Source organism: Thalassophryne amazonica, chromosome 1 (genome assembly GCF_902500255.1).
Source record: "Thalassophryne amazonica chromosome 1, fThaAma1.1, whole genome shotgun sequence".
NCBI lineage: Eukaryota > Metazoa > Chordata > Actinopteri > Batrachoidiformes > Batrachoididae > Thalassophryne > Thalassophryne amazonica.
Window position 1 is genome coordinate 35811216 of NC_047103.1, and position 24749 is coordinate 35835964.

At 42.5% G+C, this 24749-nt stretch overlaps 1 protein-coding gene across 1 annotated transcript in view; it reads left to right on the top strand.

Annotated features, from left to right (window-relative positions):
- Positions 1-20045, top strand: part of LOC117508137 — a 49342-nt gene extending 29297 nt beyond the window's left edge. The window contains 6 exon segments of the mRNA XM_034167801.1: positions 2003-2139; positions 2141-2288; positions 3178-3495; positions 3797-3904; positions 14344-14402; positions 19915-20045. Coding sequence (XP_034023692.1) covers positions 2003-2139; positions 2141-2288; positions 3178-3495; positions 3797-3904; positions 14344-14402; positions 19915-20004 — 860 coding nt within the window. The 3' untranslated portion in view covers positions 20005-20045.
- The last annotated feature ends 4704 nt before the right edge of the window (positions 20046-24749 follow it).

Below are 24749 nucleotides of genomic sequence, written 5' to 3' on the forward strand. Positions count from 1 at the left end.
ATCCATTGTATTTTCAGTTACGGAGCATTACTCAAGTCTACAAACACCTCTCTTACCCACACTGATGCAGTTAACAAAAAAATTAAATAAATCCCACAACTCTGACCAATACACTATATTCATGCATCTCAGGGCCCCTTTTTTGAAGAAAAATGGTTAAACACCCACCCAAAATGAAATTATTATTTTAATTAAAGTTTATAAAACACCCACCTAAAATAAATTAATTCTGTGACCCCGGCACATTGTAAAAAGTAAAAATGAGTTTTCACAGTTTTTTCTTGTCCTCTTCTGCATCTGACTTGTGATGACACTATCAGTTTCATCTGTGCTGTTATTGTGAAAGACTCTTTTGCAAGAAACACAAAGTGTTCTGTGACAATGGCTAGCTTTGTACACGCCCCAGTCACATGGTGAAGGAGTTACTATCTGCTATCAGTTTGTGTTTGTTGGACAAAAGCCATTTTTTCATCTGCAAAATTAGTTCTTTGTCAGCTGATGCCTGCAAAGTTGACATAAAGCTTTGTGTGTGTGTGTGTGTGTGTGTGTGTGTGTGTATGTGTTCAAAACCTTGAGCCAAGATGAGACAGAGATCTTTAACGCTGCCTCCACCTTTGTTTGCCGGTGTCGCCGACCGAACGGCCGCCCAGCACAGGAGAACATACTCTCTCTCTCTCCCTCTCTCTCTCTCTCCTCTTTGCCAAGAGGTGCAGGCTGTATGAACAGTGAGGAAACATGAAATCATGCTTTCAGACCTCCAAAATTCTGTTGAAATCAGAATTTCAATAAACTGGAAAAATCATTCTTTTCATTACAGATTCTCTGTACAAATATGACATCATCTGTCCATTAGAACCCCATGGAGACTGACGAATTTGCCAGCAGACAAAATATTTGAATACTTTGCCAGTCAGAATGTGGCACAGCGTGAGCACAAGAGCACTTCTGGACCTTGTGGATGTGAACATGGAGAATCCTGACTTGTGTTGACAGTCAGTGACAGTCTGGATATTCCACTGTTTTCAGAGAGAGACTGACGGGAAAATGATTGATTTCTTTATCTTAACGAGCAGGAATCACAGACAGCCACAGTTTTGTGCTTTTATATATACGCAGTTTAAAATGTTTAAGTGACGCAAATTATTGCCTGTGTGATTAATATTGAAAACTGAGCGTGCGCTCACTTTTTTTTTTTTTTTTTTTTTTTTTAGCTGTGCCAGACATCAGCTGACAAGGACCACATTTAATAAATGACAAAAGGCCAGGAAAAAAAAAAACAACAAAAAAAAAAAACAGCCAGACAGGTCATTTATTCTTTTGCTGATTTCTACCAAACTTAGTACGTCACTGAATGCTGACCGCAAAATTGTCCTTAAAGACTTCATTTTGACAAAGGTCAATGTCAAGGAATTGGATTTTCAACCCAATTAGGATCAACTATGATGCACACACATAGGTGGACTGCAGAACTGTCAGCCAGAGGTCAATCATTTGGATGAAGGTCAAGGTCAATGTTGTCAAATGACAGTCATATCGCTTAATGTCTTCACACCAGTGGGTGTCAGTATTGTGTAAATATTTATGCTGTCCCCCACTAGGTGGCAGCATGGGCTCATATACCTGAGTGAGTAGTAGGAGTAACTAGAGTAAGTTGTCAATATCTCATCGAGTGTGACCAGATACAGTACACCAACAGTCACTTTACCTTCATGTTAGTATTAACTGTCATGCAAAATAAGACATTCCTCTGTGGATTTGCTCGTTAGTTATTGTGTTAACAATCTCACCACACTCACTTATTCACATTGTGGAGGTCTAAGACCTGCTTAGTATGAGAATGTTTGCTGGTGGTTTCAGCATTTCACAGTCACAGTTGAGTTGTAATATTATCTGCATTTCAACGATTAATCCACCGGCTGGCTATATTGAGCCATGGAATTTAGAACAGGGGCTGCTGGGAAATATTTTGACATGCTGTGAATGTCTGTGATTGTGTGTGCAGCACGCATCCAGGGCCTGACACTGGAGCTGTCCAGGCTGAGCGGCTATGAGGAGATGAAGTGCAGCATCGATAATGTCTACCCTGCTCCTCAAGTAACCTGGGCAACAGAACCGCCCACCTTCGAGGTCCTGAGACCAATTAACACGCAAGATGGCTGACAAGCGGGGCCTGTACTCTGTGCACAGCCGACTCAGGAGGATAACCGGTCAACCAGACCTCATCTACATCTGTAAAGTCACGTCGCCCTACGGCGGGCCGGCCTGGGCCGCTTCAATGAGGGAACGAGGTCTGTTCTGTGATACAGTCCACTTTACAGCCACTTTTAGTGCTTTCGAGTCTCAGGATTTGCTGCTCTGTCACTGTTAAAATATGTTGTCCTTTGGCCATATTAAACCATTTACTAGGAGCCCTGAAGTGCAAAAAACACAACAACCAAAGAAAAGAAAAACACATCAGAAAACATAACCTAAGCATAGATAGGCATCAGTGAAGCAACAACAGCAGGTTATTGTTTTCACTGGCGTGAAAGCCCACTGATGCCTTTCATCGGTATTTATGTGTTTGAGTTATGATCCCTAACACTCAATAATGTTTCATTCAACATAACATGCATTCGGGGGGGGGGGGCACTGTTCGGTCTGCGACACTGGCATCAAGATTTCAATTTGTACACTTCACTTTGTCGAATTCTGAGGATTACGTCAAAACTACTTAATGGATTTTCACCACATTTTCACCACACATTGGTGTTAGGCCTTGGAAGACTCCATTAAATTTTGAAGGTGATCTGGATCCGGATCCGTATTCCGGATCAGGATTTCTCTTTGCAGATTTTTTCTTTTGTATGATCAAAATGTTTTTCAGAAGTGTGTTTTCTGATTTGTTAATGTGTTTCTTGCAGTGTTGTTATGTTGGTCCCTTTAGGCCACCTTATTTTATTCTTCATTGGTTTATTTCAAGAGTCAGTGTTACATAAAATATTCTTTCTTTATCTCCTAAAACTTTGTTTTTCACATTATCCCCTTTTTCTTGACTATCTTTTTTCTGTCCCTTTGAAGTAAGTTGCTTTATTTACGTAATATGTACATATGTGTCTCTCTCTGTCCCTGACCCAGTCCGAGATAAGTGGTTGAAGATGAGTGAGTGAGTGATGTCTCGCTGTCCTTTTGTCACAGAGATCAGAGGAACTGAAGGGAGGGACCTCACCATCCCTTGCCACGCCCCTTCTTACCTGTACAACCCCTCCCTTCGCTGGAGCTTTTCCAATGGCAAAGACCATGCCAACATACTTACTTTTGAAGGGCAAATGAAGCATAGCAACTCCCTGCCGACATGGGAAGGACACGTGGAGGTGGATGGCTTTAAGGTCCTGTTTGGGGACGGTTCCCTGCGACTGATGGACCCTGATCACTTGGACCACACCGGCAGCTACACCTGCGTTTTATCCATGCCATACAACACACACACCGAACGCAGTGACATCATCATCGATGGTGGGTCAATCGGTGAGGACTATGTTCACACTACTAGCTGAAGTAACCGGAATTAGATTTTTTGATCTTGTTGAAGCTAATGATATTACCGATTCACTGTTCATCACCCATCCTTCACCTTTACTTCAAATTGTTAGTTTCAAAAATACCTAAAATGCAGTTGACTGGTTTTGGGTAAGAAGAGTTCAGCATTTGCTCCAGTATTACCAAAGAGAATGGAAGAAAAAGCATGCAGTAAAAATCTCAGATTCATACGAACACATTTTGTTGTAGTGACGTTTTGTTTGTTACCTGCATGCAGTTCAGCAGAGTCATTCAGAGAAGGCGTCTCATTGGTGGATTATCGTGGTGGTAGTCGCAGTGCTGCTTCTTGCACTTGTGGGGATGCTGGTGTACCTGAAGATGAAAGGTAATGGAAGAGAGCTTGAATGCATAGAGATAATGGCACTGTGGTGTAAAATAAAAACATTCTGCTTTTCCTTCTGTTTGGTGGGGAGCGGGGGGACATCTGCACTCGCAGCAGAAAAACTAAAAGCTTTCTTTCCCACTTCAGTGCGGACACGAGGTACGCGAAAGCATAACATGTCATTCGAGCACAGAGCATAACGGCCTTCGGATCTCTGAAGTAAACTGGATAAATAGGTCAGAACCAATCCAATAAGGGTCTTATAAACGAGAGTCATTACAGCATTAAAGCAGATTGCATTAAAGCGTTCAGTGAGCCCTCATCCCCTGTGGGGTTAAGATTGTTATCAGGTTTGTACTGTAATTTGTCACTCTTGCATACTGGAGATTTTTGCAACCACATCAACAAAGCAGAGATCAGTGAAATTTAGGACTGACTAAGGCGCTTTCTGGAACAACAGAAATAAATAAAATTTATTTCCACCTTAAGATTTTTAACACTGAGCAACACAAATTAACTTTTTAAACTTAGACTTTCGGCTTTCTTTTGTCAGCACCTCAGAAAGTCAAACCAAAAGCAAGATGCAGAACTGATTTTTATTTTTTTTTATTTTTTTCCTGAATAAATGAGTGGAGAGAAATAACTAATGTCATCCATTGCCCACTGGGCAGGAGGGTCAGTAGATCAACACCTGTGGGGGATTTTTGGACAGACGTGTTGGAAGGCGTGCTCCAACATCATGGTCAAAACATTAAATGAAGAAATAACTTTGGGAAGAATGGCACTCGAATCCTCCAGCAGAGTTCCACAAACGTGTAGAACCAAAACCAAATGACACTGAAGCTGTTCTGGATGCACGTAATGGACCGACACCTTACTGTTGGTTTTAGGGCTGAAACGATTAGTCAAGTAATTCGAATAATTTGATTACAAAAAATGTTTGAGGCAAATTCTGTGCCTCAAAGCTTCTCGTCTCGTCTCGTGTGCGTTCCCAGGTCTGCTGGGTGCTACCCTACCATTTTGAGGGGGGAGCAGCACATTAGTATTTTAGATTTTCCTTGATCCGTGTAAGAGCTTTCACGGTTTCTCTTAGTTTGGTTGTATCCTCTTCAAAGATATCCTCAGTTGTTACTTTCGGGTACTCTTGCCTATTGATTTGCTAGCATTCTTCTAGTATATGTTTTTGAGTTTCCTCCTCAGCATTGCAGTACCTACAGGATACATTGGCATATTTATTTCTATAGTTGCATTTTACTGCCAGCGTTCTTGTTCTTGCCATCATGATGCTGTGTGCTTCCATCCTGTTTAGTTTATCCAGGTAGGGTTTCCTTTTTCCTATTTCCAACATTTTTACGTTTTCAATGTAGTGTTTTACCTTTGATTTGATCTCCCCTTGTTCTTTGATATTCTTCATTAGCTGTTCACCTATTTTCCTTTTTATATCTCCTTTGCTTGTTTGAGCCATTTTTTTGCAGTTTTTCCCTAATCTTGTTGACTTCCCTTTTCCATGGTTTGCTGTTGTTGTTGATTATACTTTTCATTAGGTCTGATCCTACTGTATTATCCTTTTTTGGAAGTTGACCTTGTTTTTTTGTATTATATGGTCTATATCCCAGAGCCCTGTTTCCGCATACATGATTTCTCTCGGTGTTGTTGTTGGTAGTATTAGGAGCGGTTTTAATATACGTATTGTCCAAGATTTGGTTCCTCATTTTTCCCTCCTTTTTTGTTGTTGCCACTGATTCTCCTGCGTACACAATTGTTGGGATTATGCATGATTCCACTAGTTGCCAGATAACTCTCATTTCTATTCCTTTTAGTTCCGGGCTTCCTGCTATTTGTAGGATGGTTTGTAAGGCTCCTTCTGCTTTCTTTTTTGCTTCTTCTATTTGGTCGGTTTGGTTGTTGTTATTGTTGATTATTTTCCCTAGGTATTTGTAATTTACACATTTTTCCAGTTTCTTGGGTCCTATGTAGAAATTTGTATCATCTTTTGGTTTCCCTATCGTTATAACTTTCCCTATCAAAAACTTTGCTTTTTTCTTCCCCAAATTCTATGTGGTACCTATTTGCTAGATTGTTTGTTATGTTTAGCACTGTTTGCATTTCCTTGGACGTCTCTGATATGAGGGCTATGTCATCCATCCATAGTAGGCATCCTATTTTTCTCCTGTACCTGTCTCTATTTCAAGGTTGTTATTCAGATCTCTTTGCCTATTTCGTCTATTAATAGTGCGTAGATTATGACTGACAAAACTCCTCCTTGTCTGATGCTGTCTTTGATCTGTATTTGTCTTGTAAGTCCATATCTGGTCATTATTGAGGCTTTCAGGTTTTCGTTGAGCTCCTTTATTTTTAGCCATATTTTATCTCTTAATCCGTTATTGTAGAGAGTGTACATCAGGGCATCTGCCCAAGCTTTATCATATGCTTTGGTCACATCCAGGAACGTTATGTATCGTTTTTTTGTTGTCAATCAGGTGGTTTAATAGTAAAATGTGGTCTACAGTTCCTATGTTTCCTTGCCACCTCCCTGTAGTTCACTGATTTGTATCAGGGGTTTTATTCTGTGGTGTAGGATTCTTTCATAAAATTTTCCTATGTTGTTGCTGAGGGTGATTCCCCTTTTGTTGGCACATTTGTCTTTTTTTCCTTTGCCTTTATATATGCTTATAATGTGGCCGTTCCTCCATTCATCGGGGATTTTGTTTGTATGTGCCGTTTGGTTAAGCATTGTACAGTATATTTTTCATAGTGTCATTTATGAATATTTCGTTTGGTATGTTGTCTGGTCCCATTGCCTTTTTCCGTTTTAGTTTCCTCTTTACCCACAGCATCTCTTCGAGGTCTATTTTTAGTATGTTTTGCGGTCTTAGTTGGTTTGTAACTATCTCAACCTCTGCCGATATTCTATTGGTCCATGCCTCATGCTCCGGTTGACCTTCTCTTGCTCAGTATAGGTCCTCGTAGTAGTTTGCTATGTGGATTTGGTATCGGCTATCATGCCGATAGCTTTGGCACGAAGCTGATGGCACAGTAAAAGCGCCTCCGTGTTGAAGTCTCACAGGACATGTTGTGACATGCCCAGCTCATCCACAATTTCTCGGATAGTCACACGACTGAAAAGCCACCGAAAGCCGTCTGAATCTTCCGAATGGGGAAAGAGCTGGGCATGTTACAGCATGTCCTGTGAGGCTTCAACACGGTGGCGCTTTTGCTGCGCCATCAGCTTCGTAATGATGAATTTCGCTGCCGCTCTTTTCATGGCCAAATCTTCTGTCACAGTGGAATGTGCCGAAAAAGTGCTGATATCCACCTATTCCGCAATTTCTTGGGTAGTCACATGACGGTCCCACATCACCACAGTGTTTACTTTGGAAATGATCTGGTCATTTCAGCATGTTGATGGCCGACTGGAGCGCGGCTCACTCTCCACCATTGTGCGGCCATCTTTAAACCGGTTGTACCACTCCTTAATCTGTGTGATGCCCATAGCATCGTCACTGAAAGCTGTCTGAATAATCCGAATGGTTTCCACCTGGCTGTCGCCCAGTTTCTGGCAAAATTTGATGCAGTCGCACTGCTCCAATCGTTTCGCCATTCCTTGCAAAGAAAAAAACACGAGAGACTCCACCCATCCTCACACAAAGGCTGCTTACAAGCAAATGACGCAACCGACAGGCGTGAAAAAATCAAGCATGCACACGAAGGTTCAAGGTTGGCTCATGCAAGCACACATGATTCAAATCCATCAGGTTTTTGAAAAAAATAAAAAGGTTGGATACTTTTCTAACAGACCTCGTATGAATGAAAAAGTCTACTTGTTTGTTGTTTTTGGTGATTTTCTGCCGTTGTCGACAAGAACGCGTCATGTACCATCCGGATCGTCTCTTAGCCAGAGTTAGCACGCACTCACTGTTTACATTAATACTAGTTAGCTGCAGTATCAGCTGCTACCTGCAATTTGTAAGCAAAACCATCAAATGCCACAAAAGTTGACTTGCTGGGCTCTTTCGAGCTAAATAAACACAAGGTTTAGTAGTTAGGATCACTGTCTTTCCTAATATTTGCTAACAACAGCAGCAATTTTTTTTCTTTTTTTTATGGCTAAATACTTAAGCTAAGTTAAGCTTCGTTTAACGTTGTAGTACATATGCCAGGCTTGTGTGTGGCAGTGTAATGTCCCCAGAAAAACAAACAGAAGAAGAAGTAGAGCAAGCACTAATCAAAAGACCACAAAAGCTACAGCTTTTCACGCGACGAACAGAGTGAAATAAAGCCTTTTAGGAAAAGACGGTCCACGCTGATCATCTGAAATAGCTTACTGTGCATTTAAAGCAAAGCAGTGTGTTTGTTTGTTTTTTATTGAAAGCACAGTTTCGTCCGCTGGCCGCTCTCCGTGCAGGCGGCAGACTGCTGCCTCTCTCTGCCCGGTGTGAGCGCCTCAGCACTGCCCTCACACAGCTCCGTCCCGGCCACAGTGTCTGGAAGAAGTCCACTCTTTCTTCTGTGTTTGGTTAGACTCGCAATGAGTGTTTCGCTTTTTAATTTTCGCTTTTTTTGGCAATACACAATGCTTCACAAACGCGGGAACTCAAAATAATAATAAGAAAAAATCAGTGACTGCGAGGCTGCATGTTCAGCCTCCAGCTGAAAATGAAATGCATTGGTTGAATCGCAGAGAGAGTGTTAAAAAGAAATTCATACAGGGACCCAGTCCGCCACCTTAATAAATACATGAATAAATAAAAATGGTTAAATTTTCAAGTTGGGGAAACAAAAAAACAGAAAGCCACAACCCATCGCCATTTCAGCAAAATGTCAAGACTTTGTCTGAGCTCCATGTTATGGTATGTAAGTGTACGGTGTGTACAAAAAGTCTGTACAACGAGAGATCACTTTTGAGACCGACTCTTTACTAAGCAGGTAGCGTAATGAACACAGTGTACAGGCAGGGGGAGCTAACATCACGTACTGTAAAGCGTGACAAACCACGTGACAGATTTGGCCAATCTAGCTCAAGGATGTAACACAAATATTAGAGTGATTATTATTCTGACATATTCGTAGGGGATATTACATCCCCCTTCTTTTGAAAAGATATAGCCATAGCTTAATCCACACAAATAAATAGGTAGACAAAAGAAAAAAAAAAACTGCTCACAATTTCAATTAGTGCGGCTCATATAAATAAAACAAAACCTGCATGTAACGTTTAGCAGAATTACAGCCTTTACAAACTTAAAGGTTTATAACATGGACTGCATTTTAATAACACATAGCACCAGAACATATAGTGCTTTTTTTTTTTTTTGCAATAAACAGTTGGCGAGCATGTATTACCTTCAGAGATCTAAAATGTCTCTAGGCTTGACTTGGCGACCAGACCGGGTGAAATAAGTGGCAGTTTGTGGAGCAGAGTCTGTGTCGGAGGTGTGTGCTCTGCTTTCTCAGGTGTGTGCTGAACATTGGAGTGATTCAGTGGAGTGAGTAGAAGCCACTTCTCTAGTATCCATAAGGTGACGGCGGTTTCTCCAGTACTCAGCTCCATCCGGTGTTTGGATGTGGTAAGATCGGGTAGTGTCAGCAGCTTTGACGACGACCGCTGGCTTCCAATGTCCATTTTCCTGAAAACGTATACTCTGTCCTGCATGTAGAGTTGACAATGGTTTGGAGGATCTGTTATAGTACCTTTTCTGAAGGTTTTGACAAAAGTCTCTTTTGTTGTGGGTATTACGACAACTTACAACTTTGGGCCTAAGCTGCTGATGTGTGCATGGAATGATGGAGTGAAGCCGACGGCTCATCAGCAACTGGGCAGGCATTTTGAAGTTGTCCACAGGTGTGTTGCGATACTCAAGTAGACTCAAATATGGGTCCTTGCGGTCAGCTTTGGCTTTTTGCATGAGCGACTTGGCTATGTGAACTGCTTTCTCTGCAAGACCGTTGCTCTGCGGATAGTGCGGACTTGATGTTATGTGTTTAAACTCCCACTTGCTTGCGAATGGCATTTGTACTGAGGGCCATTGTCAGAGATTACAGTCTGTGGAATACCGTGTCTGGCAAAGTTTGCTTTGAGTTTGTGTATTACTGCAGATGCAGTTGGGCTGTGGAGCCTGTCTAACTCAAAGTACCTGCTGTAGTAATCCACAGTAACCATGTAGCTTTCGTTGTTCCACAGGAAGAGATCAGTGGCAACCGTTTGCCATGGCCCGTCTGGGATGGGGTGGCTTATCATGGGTTCTTTGGTGTTTGAGAGCCTGTGCTGCAGACACACTGAGCATGTTCCAACAAGGTCCTCTATTTGCTTGTTCATCCCAGGCCAAAACAAAACATCACGGGCTCGCTGTTTACATTTTTCCATGCCCATGTGGCCTGTGTGGATCCGTGATAACATTTCTTTACGTAGTGAAGCTGGAACTATTATCTTTTCCCCTTTGAAAAGGATATTGTTCATTTCAGACAGTTCATCTCGATAGTTCCAATACTCCACAATGCTCTGAGGGCACTGTTTCCTCTCCTCAGGCCAACCGTCTTTGATGGTGTTTCTGAGAAGCGCGAGCTGTTTGTCTTTTCCTGTCTCCATTTGGATTTCTTTCAGTTTGGAGTCACTGACTGGTAAACTGCTGTATACTGTGTGTACCTGTAAGTCCATACCTTCTACAAGGCTGTTGTCAGGGTCCTGTAGTGACTTTCTGGAAAGTGCATCTGCAAGAGGAATGTCTTTACTAGGCTTGTGGGTGATCGTTACATCATATCTCTGTAATTGGAGAATCATTCTTTGCAACCTGGGGGGTGCTGCAGTGAGTGGCTTACGCAGTATGGATTCCAGAGGTTTGTGGTCGCTTTCCACGACGGTTGCGACGTCTTTTTCCAATCTGTGCGTAGTTTATTTCACTGTCAGTGAGTGATCTTGAAGCATAACCAATGGGTTTACCTTCTTGCAGTAAAGTTGCACCAAGCCCATGTTTGGAGGCGTCGACTTGTAACCTGAGCTCCTTTCTAGGGTCATAGTATGCGAGAACTGGTCCAGGTTCGCGTGTGATGAGCTCCTTCATTTTCTGGAATGCTGTGTCGTGTTGTGCATCCCACACAAACTCACTTGACTCCTTCAATAGTTGGCAGAGTGGGGTGTTGATTTCTGACAGCATAGGGGCAAACTTTGACAAGTAGTTAGCCATGCCAAGCATGGATTCCAGCTCACCTTTATCTTTGGGTGGCTCCATGTCTCTGATGGCTTTGATTTTGGCTGGATCCAGTTTGACTCCATCTTTTGTGATTAAATGTCCAAAATAACTGACTTCTGTGGCGCAGATAATGCTTCTGTCAGGATTTAGCTTGACTCCTTGCTCTCTGGAGCGCTGTAGCATTGCACAAAGATTTTTGTCATGCTCCTCTTTGCTTCTGCCATAAATGAGAACGTCGTCAACAATGGCAGTAACGCCCTCCAGACCTTTATAAGTCTCATCCACTTTTCGCTGAAATTCATCCTGTGATGATTTGAGTCCAAACGGTAGGCGTAGAAATCTGTACCTGCCGAATACAGTGTTAAACGTAGTCAGTTTAGAGGACTCCTCTGTTAGTTTAATTTCCCAGTATCCAGATCTAGCATCCATTACACTGAAGTAGCTGGCTCCTGCTAGTTTGCATGTGATTTCCTCAAGTGTCGGCAGAGGATAATGTTGGCGCTTGATCACTTTGTTGAGATCTTTAGGATCCAAACAGACTCTGAGTTTACCCGTGCGTGGTTTTTCAGTTGCAACCATCGAGTTCACCCATTCGGTGGGTTCTGTGACCTTGGTAATAATCTGCTGTCCTTTCCATGCTTTTCAGCTCATCCCGGAGATGGTCACGTAGTGCAAGGGGAACACGTCTTGGCGGGTGTATGACAGGAACAGCCTCAGGGTTGATGTGGATGGTGCACTCTCCAGGAAATTGTCCTATTCCTGTGAATACGTCAGAAAACTCATCCATAATAGACATGTCTGAGGTGTTAGAAACAGACATCATCAGTTTAATGAGTTTAAATTTGAGGCACGCTTGAAGTCCCAGCACTGGTGGTGCATTAGTGTCGACAATGTGGACACCCAGTTGTAGTTTAATGTCCTTGTACTGGCATTCAATGTTGCACTTGCCTTTGACCACAAGCGGCTCACCACCATATCCATAGAAGGGGCGAGATGACTGCTGTAGTGTGTGCTGAATCCCCAACTTTTCGAAGACGTCTGTAGGGATTACATTAGCAGAGGCGCCAGTGTCCAACTTAAATCTGACTGTTGTACATTTATTTTGACCAACAAGAATGTCTGCAAAAACCTGCTCTTTATTTTTTCCATTTTGTGTCACTGCATCAATAAACAGATCTTCGTCATCTGTGTACTTGTCTGGTTCATTGTGATTGTCACTAACAGTATGTACTGATTTCCTTTGTTTAGCTCGACACACTTTTGCAAAATGGTTCCATTTACTGCATACCTTGCACTGCTTTCCTTTTGCTGGACAGCTTTCCTTTGGTGAATGTGCTTTATTTCCACAGAAGTCACGTGTTTTTGTGCCTTTTGTCACCATCGGCTCTGGTGAAGCCTGCAGCTCCGCCATTTCCTTTGTTAAACTGGCGTGATTTCCATTGTGTTGTTTTCAGTGGCTGTCGGCTAACTGCATGTACTGACTGTTCACTGCCGCCTGATATGGTTTTCAGTTGTTCTTGTGCCATTTCGTGTGAACGGACTGTGTCTATTGCCTTGTCCAATGTTAGATCTGACCCGGCATCGAGTAGCTTCTCCCTAACTCTAGGAGCGCAGATCCCAAAAACAATGCAGCCTCTTATCATTTCCTCACTGTTAGTGTAGTTGCAGTCTTTCACAAGCAGCCTAAGGTCCGTTACAAACTGTTTCAAATGGCTCGTTTGGTCCCTGTACTTTTTCATTGAACTTATAGCGTGCGAAGATAACGTTGCTCTTTGGCATAACATATGCTTCATAGCGATCATAGTATTCTTTTAAGGTCTTACGTTCGATCTTCATTAGCGTCCAGGTGTTATAAATGTCTCTGCCCTTTTCTCCGACCCAAAGGAGAAGGTAGCTGCATTTCTCGTCTTCCCCCTTCCTCTTCAGAGGTCTGGTAAACATTAGCTTGACGTGTAGCTTGAACTTTCGCCATGCTTCGGGCAAGTTCTTTGCATCCCAGTCCATGCGGGGCAAAGGCACTTCTGAGGCGTCCATATTCTGTCAATTTACCGTTTACTCTGACACCATGTTATGGTACGTAAGTGTACGGTGTGTACAAAAAGTCTGTACGACGAGAGATCACTGTGAGACCGACTCTTTACTAAGCAGGTAGCGTAATGACCACAGTGTACAGGCAGGAGCTAACGTCACGTACTGTAAAGCGTGACAAACCACGTGACAGATTGGCAATCTAGCTCAAGGCCTATAACACAAATATTACAGTGATTATTATTCTGACATATTCATAGGGAATATTACACTCCTGACACCAGGAAAGATCAATTAAAACTGGTAAAGAAGTGAAAAATAAATAATTACCCAGGAAAACAGAAAGGGATACACTATATTTGACAATCTCCATGATGACACAGTGACATTGTGCCATTACTTAGGGAGAGCCCTGGACTGTTAATGTTTTAAAACGCAAAAGTACTTTTTATCCAATTACTCGATTAATCGCCAGAATAATCGATAGAATATTCGATTACTAAAATAATCTATAACTGCAGCCCTAGTTGGTTTTTCATTTAACTTGTCACAATCTTGTTTTTATTTTGTTTTTAACCCCATTTTGGACATCTGAATGATCCACTGCAATTACTGTTGTGTTAAGAAATTGTGTTAATTTTTAAAATATTAATATATATATATATGTATAAATTCAAACTTCTCTCAGTGACTGTACAAAGTGATTTTCTTATTATTTCTGAAAGCTGTTAGCAGCAACAAGCACTGCGCCAAATCAGATCCATTCATCCCCCAAATAAAACACTGCAGCACCGCATTCTGAAACATTTTTGATGCACAGACGCTTCATATCACAAATAAAATCAGGGCAGTTTCACACCCCTTTTTTGTGATTTTCAGAGGAATTCTGGGAATGTATTTCAGTTTGTGACAACATTTCTGTCATCGCCACTCAGTCCACCGAGCAGGGAACAGTTCATGAATGTTCCTTCACAGAGACGGGGATTAAAAAAAAACAACAACAAAGAACCACAGTATATGTGGGAGTGACAGAGAAATTTAAGAGTGCAGATCAGTGACCTGAGGACAGATATTTGGGTGTGTGCAGGTGACCTTTGAATGCAGCATTGCATCACACTGTCCAGGGGTTGTAAATGTATTAGATAATGTTATAATATCCAAAATTGATTGTTTGATTTCTGATTTCAGGATCCTCATTCTCATCACGTCTGTTTCATGTCTTCTCAGGACACAAGTCAAAGCCCAGGAACGATCCAGAGGAGGCAACAGAGCTGCACTCAGTAAAGGTTAATCACCCAAAATAAAAGTGAGCCGACACTAGATGGAGCCAAGCAGTAACCTAATAACACCCGGTTGTTTCATGTGTGAACTTTTTATGTAACCTTTCCTTATTATTTAGGAGTCATCATCACAGGCTACATGTCAGTAGAACCATTTTAATTATCTTTTTTAAAATAATAAAACTGATAAAGATTTTCTAAGATTAATATTCTGATTCCTAGCCCTGTGATAGACTGGTGTCCAGTCCCAGGGAGTACCATGCCTCTCACCCAGTGACAGCTGGGATCGGCCTCCTCCTCCACATGACTTTTAATTGGAATGACGGGGAATAGAAAATGAATGGATGAATATTCTGATTTCTAAAATGACATTTTAAAAAAAAATCATTCTATGATTTGTTTCATTTTTGCCAAAGTCTATATTTCCATCCCAGATTAACAAATAAAGAAAGAATAATGCTTTGCCCTTATAAATTAAATAAACCTGCTAACATTGTCTCTTCAGACCTATAAAAAATTGCTTAGTTTGACCTTGTCCATATATACAGTGGATAAAAAAAGTATTGACCATGTCATCATTTTTCTCAGTAAACATATTTCTAAAGGTGCTATTGACATGAAATTTTCACCAGATGTCAGAAATATCCCATGTAATTATATGCAAACAAACCAAAACAAATAAGTACAGAACTTAAGTTATGTATAATTAGTTAGAAAACATGCAGGGCAGGTACCCTCCAGGAACAGGGTTGGTGACCCTTGATTTAGAGCTTATATGTCCACATTGCCTGTGTTATTGTATATATGGCATTGGATCATACTGTAATGACTCTAAAAGAGTAAGACATCACAGAGAAATGTTGCTTCTAGTAAAAACAGCAACATAAAAACACAATTTTCCATCAAATACAAAATGCTGTTTTAGTATTTCAAATATACTCACCAAAAATATAAACGCAACACTTTTGGTTTTGCTCCCATTTTGTATGAGATGAACTCAAAGATCTAAAACTTTTTCCACATACACAATATCACCATTTCCCTCAAATATTTGTTCACAAACCAGTCTAAATCTGTGATAGTGAGCACTTCTCCTTTGCTGAGATAATCCATCCCACCTCACAGGTGTGCCATACCAAGATGCTGATTAGAACACCATGATTAGTGGCACAGGTGGTGTCCTTAGACTGCCCACAATAAAAGGCCACTCTGAAAGGTGCAGTTTTATCACACAGCACAATGCCACAGATTGTCGCAAGATTTTGAGGGAGCGTGCAGTTGGCATGCTGACAGCAGGAATGTCAACCAGAGCTGTTGCTCGTGTATTGACTGTTCATGTCTCTACCATAAGCCATCTCCAAAGGCGTTTTCAGAGAATTTGGCAGTACATCCAACCAGCCTCACATCCGCAGACACAGTGTAACCACACCAGCCCAGGACCTCCAACATCCAGCATGTTCACCTCCAAGATCGTCTGAGACCAGCCACTTGGACAGCTGCTGAAACATCGGTTTGCATAGCCAAAGAATTTCTGCACAAACTGTCAGAAACCGTCTCAGGGAAGCTCATCTGCATGCTCGTCGCCCCTCATCGGGGTCTCGACCTGACCTCCAGTTCGTCGTCGTGACCGACTTGAGTGGGGCAATGCTCACATTTGCTGGCGTTTGGCACGTTGGAGAGGTGTTCTCTTCAACTCTATGCGAAGGAGATGTGTTGCACTGCATGAGGCAAATGGTGGTCACACCAGATACTGACTGGTATCCCCCCCCCCCAATAAAACAAAACTGCACCTTTCAGAGTGGCCTTTTATTGTGGACAGTCTAAGGCACACCTGTGCACTAATCATGGTGTCTAATCAGCATCTTGGTATGGCACACCTGTGAGGTGGGATGGATTATCTCAGCAAAGGAGAAGTGCTCACTATCACAGATTTAGACTGGTTTGTGAACATTTGAGGGAAATGGTGATATTGTGTATGTGGAAAAAGTTTTAGATCTTTGAGTTCATCTCATACAAAATGGGAGCAAAACCAAAAGTGTTGCGTTTATATTTTTGTTGAGTGTATGTTAAATGCATTCTTCAGAAAATACTTCACATAATTGTATTCTTATTCTGTCATTGCAGACTGCTGGGGGTTCCCATGATGCACTGAGTGTTTCTTTCTCTTTTGCTCTGTATGCACCACTCTGCATTTAATCATTAGTGATTGATCTCTGCTCCCCTCCACAGCATGTCTTTTTCCTGGTTCTCTCCCTCAGCCCCAACCAGTCCCAGCAGAAGACTGCCCCTCCCTGAGCCTGGTTCTGCTGGAGGTTTCTTCCTGTTAAAAGGGAGTTTTTCCTTCCCACTGTTGCCAAGTGCTTGCTCACAGGGGGTCGTTTTCACCGTTGGGGTTTTTCCGTAATTATATTATTACAATATGAGGCGCCTTGGGGCAACTGTTTGTTGTGATTTGGCGCTATATAAATAAAATTGATTTGATTTGATAAATGCGGTGTTTTTATATGGTGTGGGATTTTTAAATTTTTTTTGTAATACTTCCATGTCCTTCCTGATATGAGCAGCTTTCAAAGAACAGCTCTGTAGCTCAGTGGTAAAGTTTCTGACTGGGAACCAGAGATTTTGAAAGGTACGAGTTCACATCCTGGGTGGTGTGTTGTTTTTTTTTTAATTATTCCACATAACGCTGCAATGTGGTCCCACAGGTACCGGCTGGTTTTTTTTTTTATTTATTCCACATAAGCGACAAGATGTGGTTCCACATGGTTTTTATTTCTTCCACATAAGCAGTGCCGTGCGCTGCACCTGGCACTGTTCTTGCTCGATGGACACCGGCGCATGCATGGACTCTCGCACCGGGTTCGTGTACGCCTCCCGTCGGCGCGATTCATGTGCTAATTTTGAACTGTTTTGCACTGTTTCGCTATTTTCATTCAAATGCCGTCCAAACTTCATTACATATATACACACATATACACATATACATACACACCCACATACATACCTAATATATGCATATACACATACATACAGTAGTGTTCAGAACAATAGTAGTGCTATGTGACTAAAAGATTAATCCAGGTTTTGAGTATATTTCTTATTGTTACATGGGAAACAAGGTACCTGTAGATTCAGTAGATTCTCACAAATCCAACAAGACCAAGCATTCATGATATGCACACTCTTAAGAGCCACCTCAACTGACTCCTTTCGACGTGGATGAGCAGCGGCTGGACTCCGAGCTCCTCCAAAGTGACCGAGCTCCTCACCCTATCTCTAAGGGAGCACCCAGCCACCCTGCGGAGGAAACTCATCTCGGCCGCTTGTACTCGCGATCTCGTTCTTTCGGTCATGAGCCAAATCTCATGACCATAGGTGAGGATCGGAAAGTAGATCGATCGGTAAATCGAGAGCTTTGCCCCCCTACTCAGCTCTCTCTTCACCACGACGGTCCGATACAGCGACCGCATCACTGCAGATGCTGCACTAATCTATCGATCTCACGCTCCATCCATCCCTCACTCGTGAACAAGACCCCGAGATACTTAAACTCCTCCACTTGAGGCAAGGACACTCCACCGACCTGAAGAGGGCAAGTGATCGGTCGACAGCTCTGCCCCTCTCTTCACTCGAGTGTCCGAGACACGTGGCTGAAGGTCAGATGATTTGACTACAAAGTCAATCATCGACCTCCGGCTCAGGGTGTCTGGTGCCACGTGCACTTATAGACACCCTTGTGCTCGAACATGGTGTTCGTGATGGACAAACTGTGACTAGCACAGAAGTCCAACAACTGAACACCACTCGGGTTCAGATTGGGGAGGCCGTGCTTCCCGATCACCCCCTTCCAGGTCTCACTGTCGACACCCACGTGGGCGTTGAAATCCCCCAGGAGAACAATGGAGTCCCCAGTCGGAGCGCTATCTAGTACCCCTCCCAGGGACTCCAGGAAGGTTGGGTACTCTGCACTGCTGCTCAGCCCGTAGGCCGAGACAACAGTGAGAGACCTGTCCCCGACCCAAAGGCATAGGGACGCGACCCTCTCGTTCACAGGAGTGAACTACAACACATGGCGACTGAGCTGGGGAGCAATAAGCAATGCGACCCCAGCTCTCCGCCTCTCCCCGTGGGCAACGCCAGAAAAATGAAGTGTCCAGCCCCTCTCCAGGAGTTGGGTACCAGAGCCCAAGCTGTGCGTGGAGGTGAGCCCGACTATCTCTAGTCGGTATCTCTCAATCTCCCGCACAAGCTCAGGCTCCTTGCCCCCCAGCAAGGTGACATTCCACGTCCCAACAACCAGGGGCTGTGAGCATGGACCGGGCCGCCGGGCCACCCGCCCTCGACCACCACCCAATCACTTCCAGCAGATTATTGCCCAGACGTGATGTGGCACCATGTGACACAGGCAGTTGTAACATTTATTTATTTATTTATTTTTGCAGTTCTGCTTTAATTTTTGGTGTCAGTGAAAAAATACTTAACACTTGGAGGAACCCTCTGCTGGTTGTCTTCCTCCTTTTTCGCTTGTGCAGTGGAGGAGGAGACCAGCCAGTGCTTGACCACTGGTCAACTGGCCATTGAACACTCACCTGATGTGTCCCAACATGTCCCATACGGCAGTATACAAGCTAGCTGAGACATTTTTAAAATAATGACATATGAGACATTGTTTTGTGTTACAGTCAACGAGAACCTGGAGAAATGACTTGTAAAGAAATTCTGAAAACCTAATCTGTCAAACATTCTCTTGGCTTTGATAGTGGTCACTCACGGTTAGCACTAACCTCTCATTCGGGGTTTTCACATATCCCATAATCCCTTGCGTGCCAGAGAGTCGCTGCAGTCAAAACAACATAGAGAATCCACACGATAACAATTGTAAATGAATATTATACTACAAAAATGTCATTTTTTTATGCTTTTCATCACGTTAATAAGAGACTGCTGCATGAGACCCTGAAAACTTGCTAAAACAATTATAACAAAAAATCCCTGTCTGATACGTTTAATCTGCGTGGAATTTAATAAGCACAAACCGAATTTCAGACATATTTCAGACATTTCAGACAACTGAATTTCATTCAGTTCTCAATGTTACTGAGATCTCGCAGCGCAGCGACCTCTTCAAGGTTTCGCGGGATTTGAAACCTGAAAAGCCTCAATACAAGCTAACTGAGACTATGCTTTTATCAGGACCAATAAACTGTAGAAACAACTGATGAAAAAAATTTGTTGCCCAGTCCACTGACTTTGATAGTTGTCACTCGCTGTTAGCGTTATCCTTTCATACAAGCTAGCTCTGGGTGTCTCTGTTGTCAGGCAGAAAACTATTGTTACAGGTTGGTGAAATATTTTCATTTGTCTTTCCATCAGTTGGAGTACAGACCATAATGGATATAATATTTAATGTTTCAGTCACAACATGTGCTCAGTTAATATTTGAAAAGCCTTGAACCCACCAAAGAAGTGTTCAGCACAACTGGTCAAAGACACGCCCGGGCAATGTGCGACAGGAAAGGAGCCAAATCACAATTTGGACCTCAGTTGGTTTGTCAGGCAGGCAAACAGCTCAGCTGGTTGTCAGCATGGCTGTGCGTCAGGCATTTGAGTCATTGCTCTGACTGCCAGGGCGATAAATTACAAGAGGAAAAAAATGGGAACAGAACTCACAGGCGGTGAGACTCAGCTGGAAAAGTGTCAAACATAAGGGGATGAAAAAGCGTGAAGGCAGGGAAGGTGGTGAGGCACGCAGACAGGCGCAGTAAACTCGAATCCCTCTGGTGACAAAGATAATCTCAAATACTTCCTTGTTTTAACAGCACCAACTGACATCCATAAGAGCAAACATGAGAACATCGACATGCAATACACCCACAAAAACAAAACAAAACAAAACAAAACAAGCAAAGCTGCTTTCAGGAATGACATTTTTTATTTTGATCATTCAGTTTTATATCACAATAAAATTAATGGAGAGTTTTTGTCCATTTGTAGTACAGTTCGGGATATCTTTCAAAACTGTAGATATGTCAATACTGTAAATATGTTGTTGTCTGCAAAGAGAAACTACAAATACAAGACACACAGCACCAAGGTCCAACAAGATGTCAGTAATTATATTTAGTGACAAACTGAACCTTGTTTAGAAAAACGTTTCAGTAAAAACTATAGTGAGTTGCATTTAGGGGCTTTTATTGGCAGAAATGCACTATTGCATTCCTGCACTCCCGTTTGCACTGTAGTCGCAGATTTCCTATGATCATTGTGGCATAATTGTAAAAACATTTTCTTGAAAATAAATTTTAGCATCAGTTTGCAAGAAGATATTTGTCTGTCCGATGGGGGGACTCTATGAAAGCAGTTCACTTAATGCAATATTTCTCATAAACACAATGACTTAAAGCTGAATGTCGATACTACAAGACTGTTTTGGTTGTTTAATTTTTGCTCTACTGTGTGTCAATGTCCAAATATTTATGTATCTGATTTAAATTAAACTGAAATACACTTAAAAATAAAAATGTGATCCTGCAGTTATTCAGCATTGAGCTTTGACTTGTGAACAGAAGGTGGCGCTGTGACACAGATTTTATCACTGACAAGTTTGGGATTTGAGCAGGGTCGAGCCAAAACAAGTGGAATTTAGAATATGGATAATACTCAAAATGTAATGAGTTCTTCACCTAGCCGAGACAAAACGCCCATAAACCTCCCAAGTTTTATACAAGTTGGCAGCACCCTTTTGATTAATAAACAACAAAATATCCAACAGATGCAAGTGAAAACATGCTTAGCAGAGCTTTGACTAACTTACTAGGTAAACTTAGTGAAACACCCCATCTACGAGGTCTATTAGAAAAGAAATTGACCTTTTTATTTTTTCAAAAACTATATGGATTTGAATCACGTGTGATTGCGTCAGACAAGCTTGAACCCTCGTGCGCATGCGTGAGTTTTTCCACACCTGTCGGTTGCGTCATTCGCCTGTGAGCAGGCTTTGAGTGAGGAGTGGTCCAGCCCCTCGGCGAATTTTCATTGTCAGGAAATGACGGAATGATTTGGGCTTTTTTCCATCAGAATTTTTCAGAAACTGTTAGAGACTGGCAGTTGGAAACCATTAGAAAAATTTATCTGGCTTTCAGTGAAAATTTTCCGGGCTTCACAGAGAATAAGGACTATTACTACAGCTTTAAGGACGGCTTTAAGGACGGCTTTAAGGACGCTCGGCGCGCCGCTCCGTGCCGCCATCGAGAGCCACAAACCACCAGATCATTTCTAAACGGATGGCTCTGTGGATCCGAGACCGTCATGTGCACTTTCTCTGGTTATCACAAGAGCTGGACATCAACCATTTCCCGGCAGATTCCGGTGAAGCCTCCTCCTCTTTCCATGACAAAAACTCCTGTAACAGCGGAATGTGCCGTTCATTTCCAAACTGGACGCTGTGTTTTATCCGGGACGTCGTCTGACTAGCACAGGAATTGTGAAAAGACGTGGACATCAGCACTTTTTCGGCACATTGAGACAGACGTGCGGAGGAATTCCGCGCGTCGCGGCGGTGCCACATGGCGCAAAGCAATGCCGTGATGAAGCCTCATGGGACATGTTCTGGCATGTCCAGGCACATCCACAATTTCTCGGATAATCACTCGATGGAAAAACCACCGACAGCTGTCTGAACACCATCTCAAAGCCATCCTGTGAGACCAAAACGGAGGTGTTCCTTTGTCTCGCTCCATCAGCAAATCGGTCGTGACGCGCTAAGCCTCCGCTCGGCTTTCCATGACAAAATCTCTTGTTAAAAGTGAAATCTGCCGGAAAATGGCTGATGTCCAGCTCTTGTCATAACCAAAGAAAGTGCACACGATGGTCTCGGATCCACAGAGCCATCCATTTAGAAATGATCCCGTGGTTTGTGGCTCTCTATGGTGGCACAGAGCGCGGCGTGCCGAGCATCCTTAAAGCCATCCTTAAAGCTGTTAACACTCCTTATTCTCTGTGAAGCCTGTAAAATTTTCACCGAAAGCTAGATAAATTTTTCTAATGGTTTCCAGCTGCCAGTCTCTAACAGTTTCTGAAAAAATTCTGATGGAAAAAAAGCCCATATCATTCCGCCATTTCCTGACAATGAAAATCCGCCGAGGGGGCTGGACCACTCCTCACTCAAAGCCTGCTCACAGGCGAATGACGCAACTGACAGGCATGGACAAACTCACGCATGCGCACGAGGGTTCAAGCTTGTCTGACGCAATCACACGTGATTCAAATCCATATGGTTTTTGAAAAAAATAATAAGGTCGGATACTTTTCTAATAGACCTCGTATAATGTATTCTAAAATTTCCTTGGTATGTGCATCCATCAATGAAAGGCTGATACATACCGTGAGCATGCTACACAGTCACAACTGACTCATCCTCAACCGCTTAATCCAATTAAGGGTCATGGGGGTTCGGGGGGTTGGTGCTGGAGCCTATACCAGCAGTCAGTTATACCCTGAACAGGATGCCAGTCTGTCGCAGGGGCACATATATACAAACAAACACGTTCACATCCACACACACACACACACACACAGACAATTTAAAGTTTCCAATCCACCTAACCTGCACGTCTTTGGAGGTGGGAGGAGGCCGGAGCACCCGAAAGAACCCATGCAAGCACTGGGAGAACATACAAACTCCACATAGAAAGACCACAGGTGGGAATCGATCCCATGACCTTCTTGCTGTGAGGTAACAGTGTTAACCACTAAGTCATTGTGCTGCCCTTCATTCCTATCAATCAATCATAAATATTTGCTAATCAATACTGTTGTGTCTGAAGCACCGGAAAGGTGGCTGGGCTTGAGCCCATCTTTAAAAAAGCTGGATCCGCCCCTTGATACTGACTTTTGACTAGATTACATCTAATCACCTAATCAAGAAATCCAGCCAGTCATTCTTGCGTTGTCTTTTCCACAAACTAACAGACACATTCCAGTGAAAACAATACCACATTTTCTCAACTACTTCGCCACTCTCTGACATATAAATGAATACTGTTTACAACATTAACTTTATATTTGATTTTATGTAGGTCAGGTTTTTGTATGATATTGTAATGATAACACGTCACTTTCTTTTAGAAAGTTTGACACTCTGCTTCAAACAGTGTTAAACAAAAAGGTATGTTCTGGCTACGTCATTTGTGTGATGCACTTATTGCTCAAGAACTGACACTTCTTCTTTGTGTAATGTGCATGACACCATTTATTGATCTGTGATGATAAAACAAAAAACCCCTGTAATTATGTTGCAATGTCAGGAAGCTGAGTTACAGAGTTTCTTCTGATATCAATATGCTGGGTCATCTCCATTATGAGTCATCTGCAGTTGCCGAGTTTCAGTTTAAACCTTTTCACCAAACTAACATCTATCTCCATGCCTCTTAAAAAACATAAAATTTTGCATATGAACCACTGTTTAAAACACAAAATAAGCTGCTGCAGACCACGCCCTCTCTCATTTTGGACAAAGGTGAATCATTGTACCTGCAGTATGTATGTAATGTCAGTTAGTACATAGCATCCAACCATGACTGTCGTGCATAATAGAAGCTGGCAGCGGAAGATTCAGACTTACTGCACCACCGACATCTTACCTGTCCTTTGACCCGGACATTAACAGATGACGTATGTGGGCATAGCCATGTATGGTATGAAAATTTCAATTTAATAATGGCAGACATTTTAAAATGGCTCCTGATGTATATTTGTGCATTTCCAAGGCCCTTTGGATGCCATTACTGTTTTCGTGCTATCTTTGAATTTTCCTGGGAAGTTCTTATTCAGTTACCAGGGTCCAGCTGCATCATGGGATAGCATAGTGTAGTGCGCTACAGCCAACATAAGCTGCTATAAACCCTTGAGGCAGTTTGATGAAGTTGTTCAGCTGCATGCTGCTAACCACCTGCTTTGTGTTTTGAATTCAGCCTGTGAGACTAGCTTTGATTCAAAGCATCGCTTCAAAGCTTTGAATACTTCAGAGTGCTTCAGCTGCAATCTTTGCTTCGAATTATGTGATGTTGTGTGACGTTACCTTGATATCTAACATTATCAACTGATAACTCGGTTAGTCTAAAGTTAGCTTCTTATTTTGAAATCAGCCAGTGAAACGTTTTGATTCAAAGCTTCGAATCGTGTTTTAAGATTCCAAAGAGTGCGCCACACTGATCTTTGCTTTGAATTATAAATGGTAAATGGACTGCATTTATATAGCGCTTTTGCATCTGCATCAGATGCTCAAAGCGCTTTACAATTATGCCTCACATTCACCCATTCACACAAACACACCTATGTCAGGGTGCTGCCATG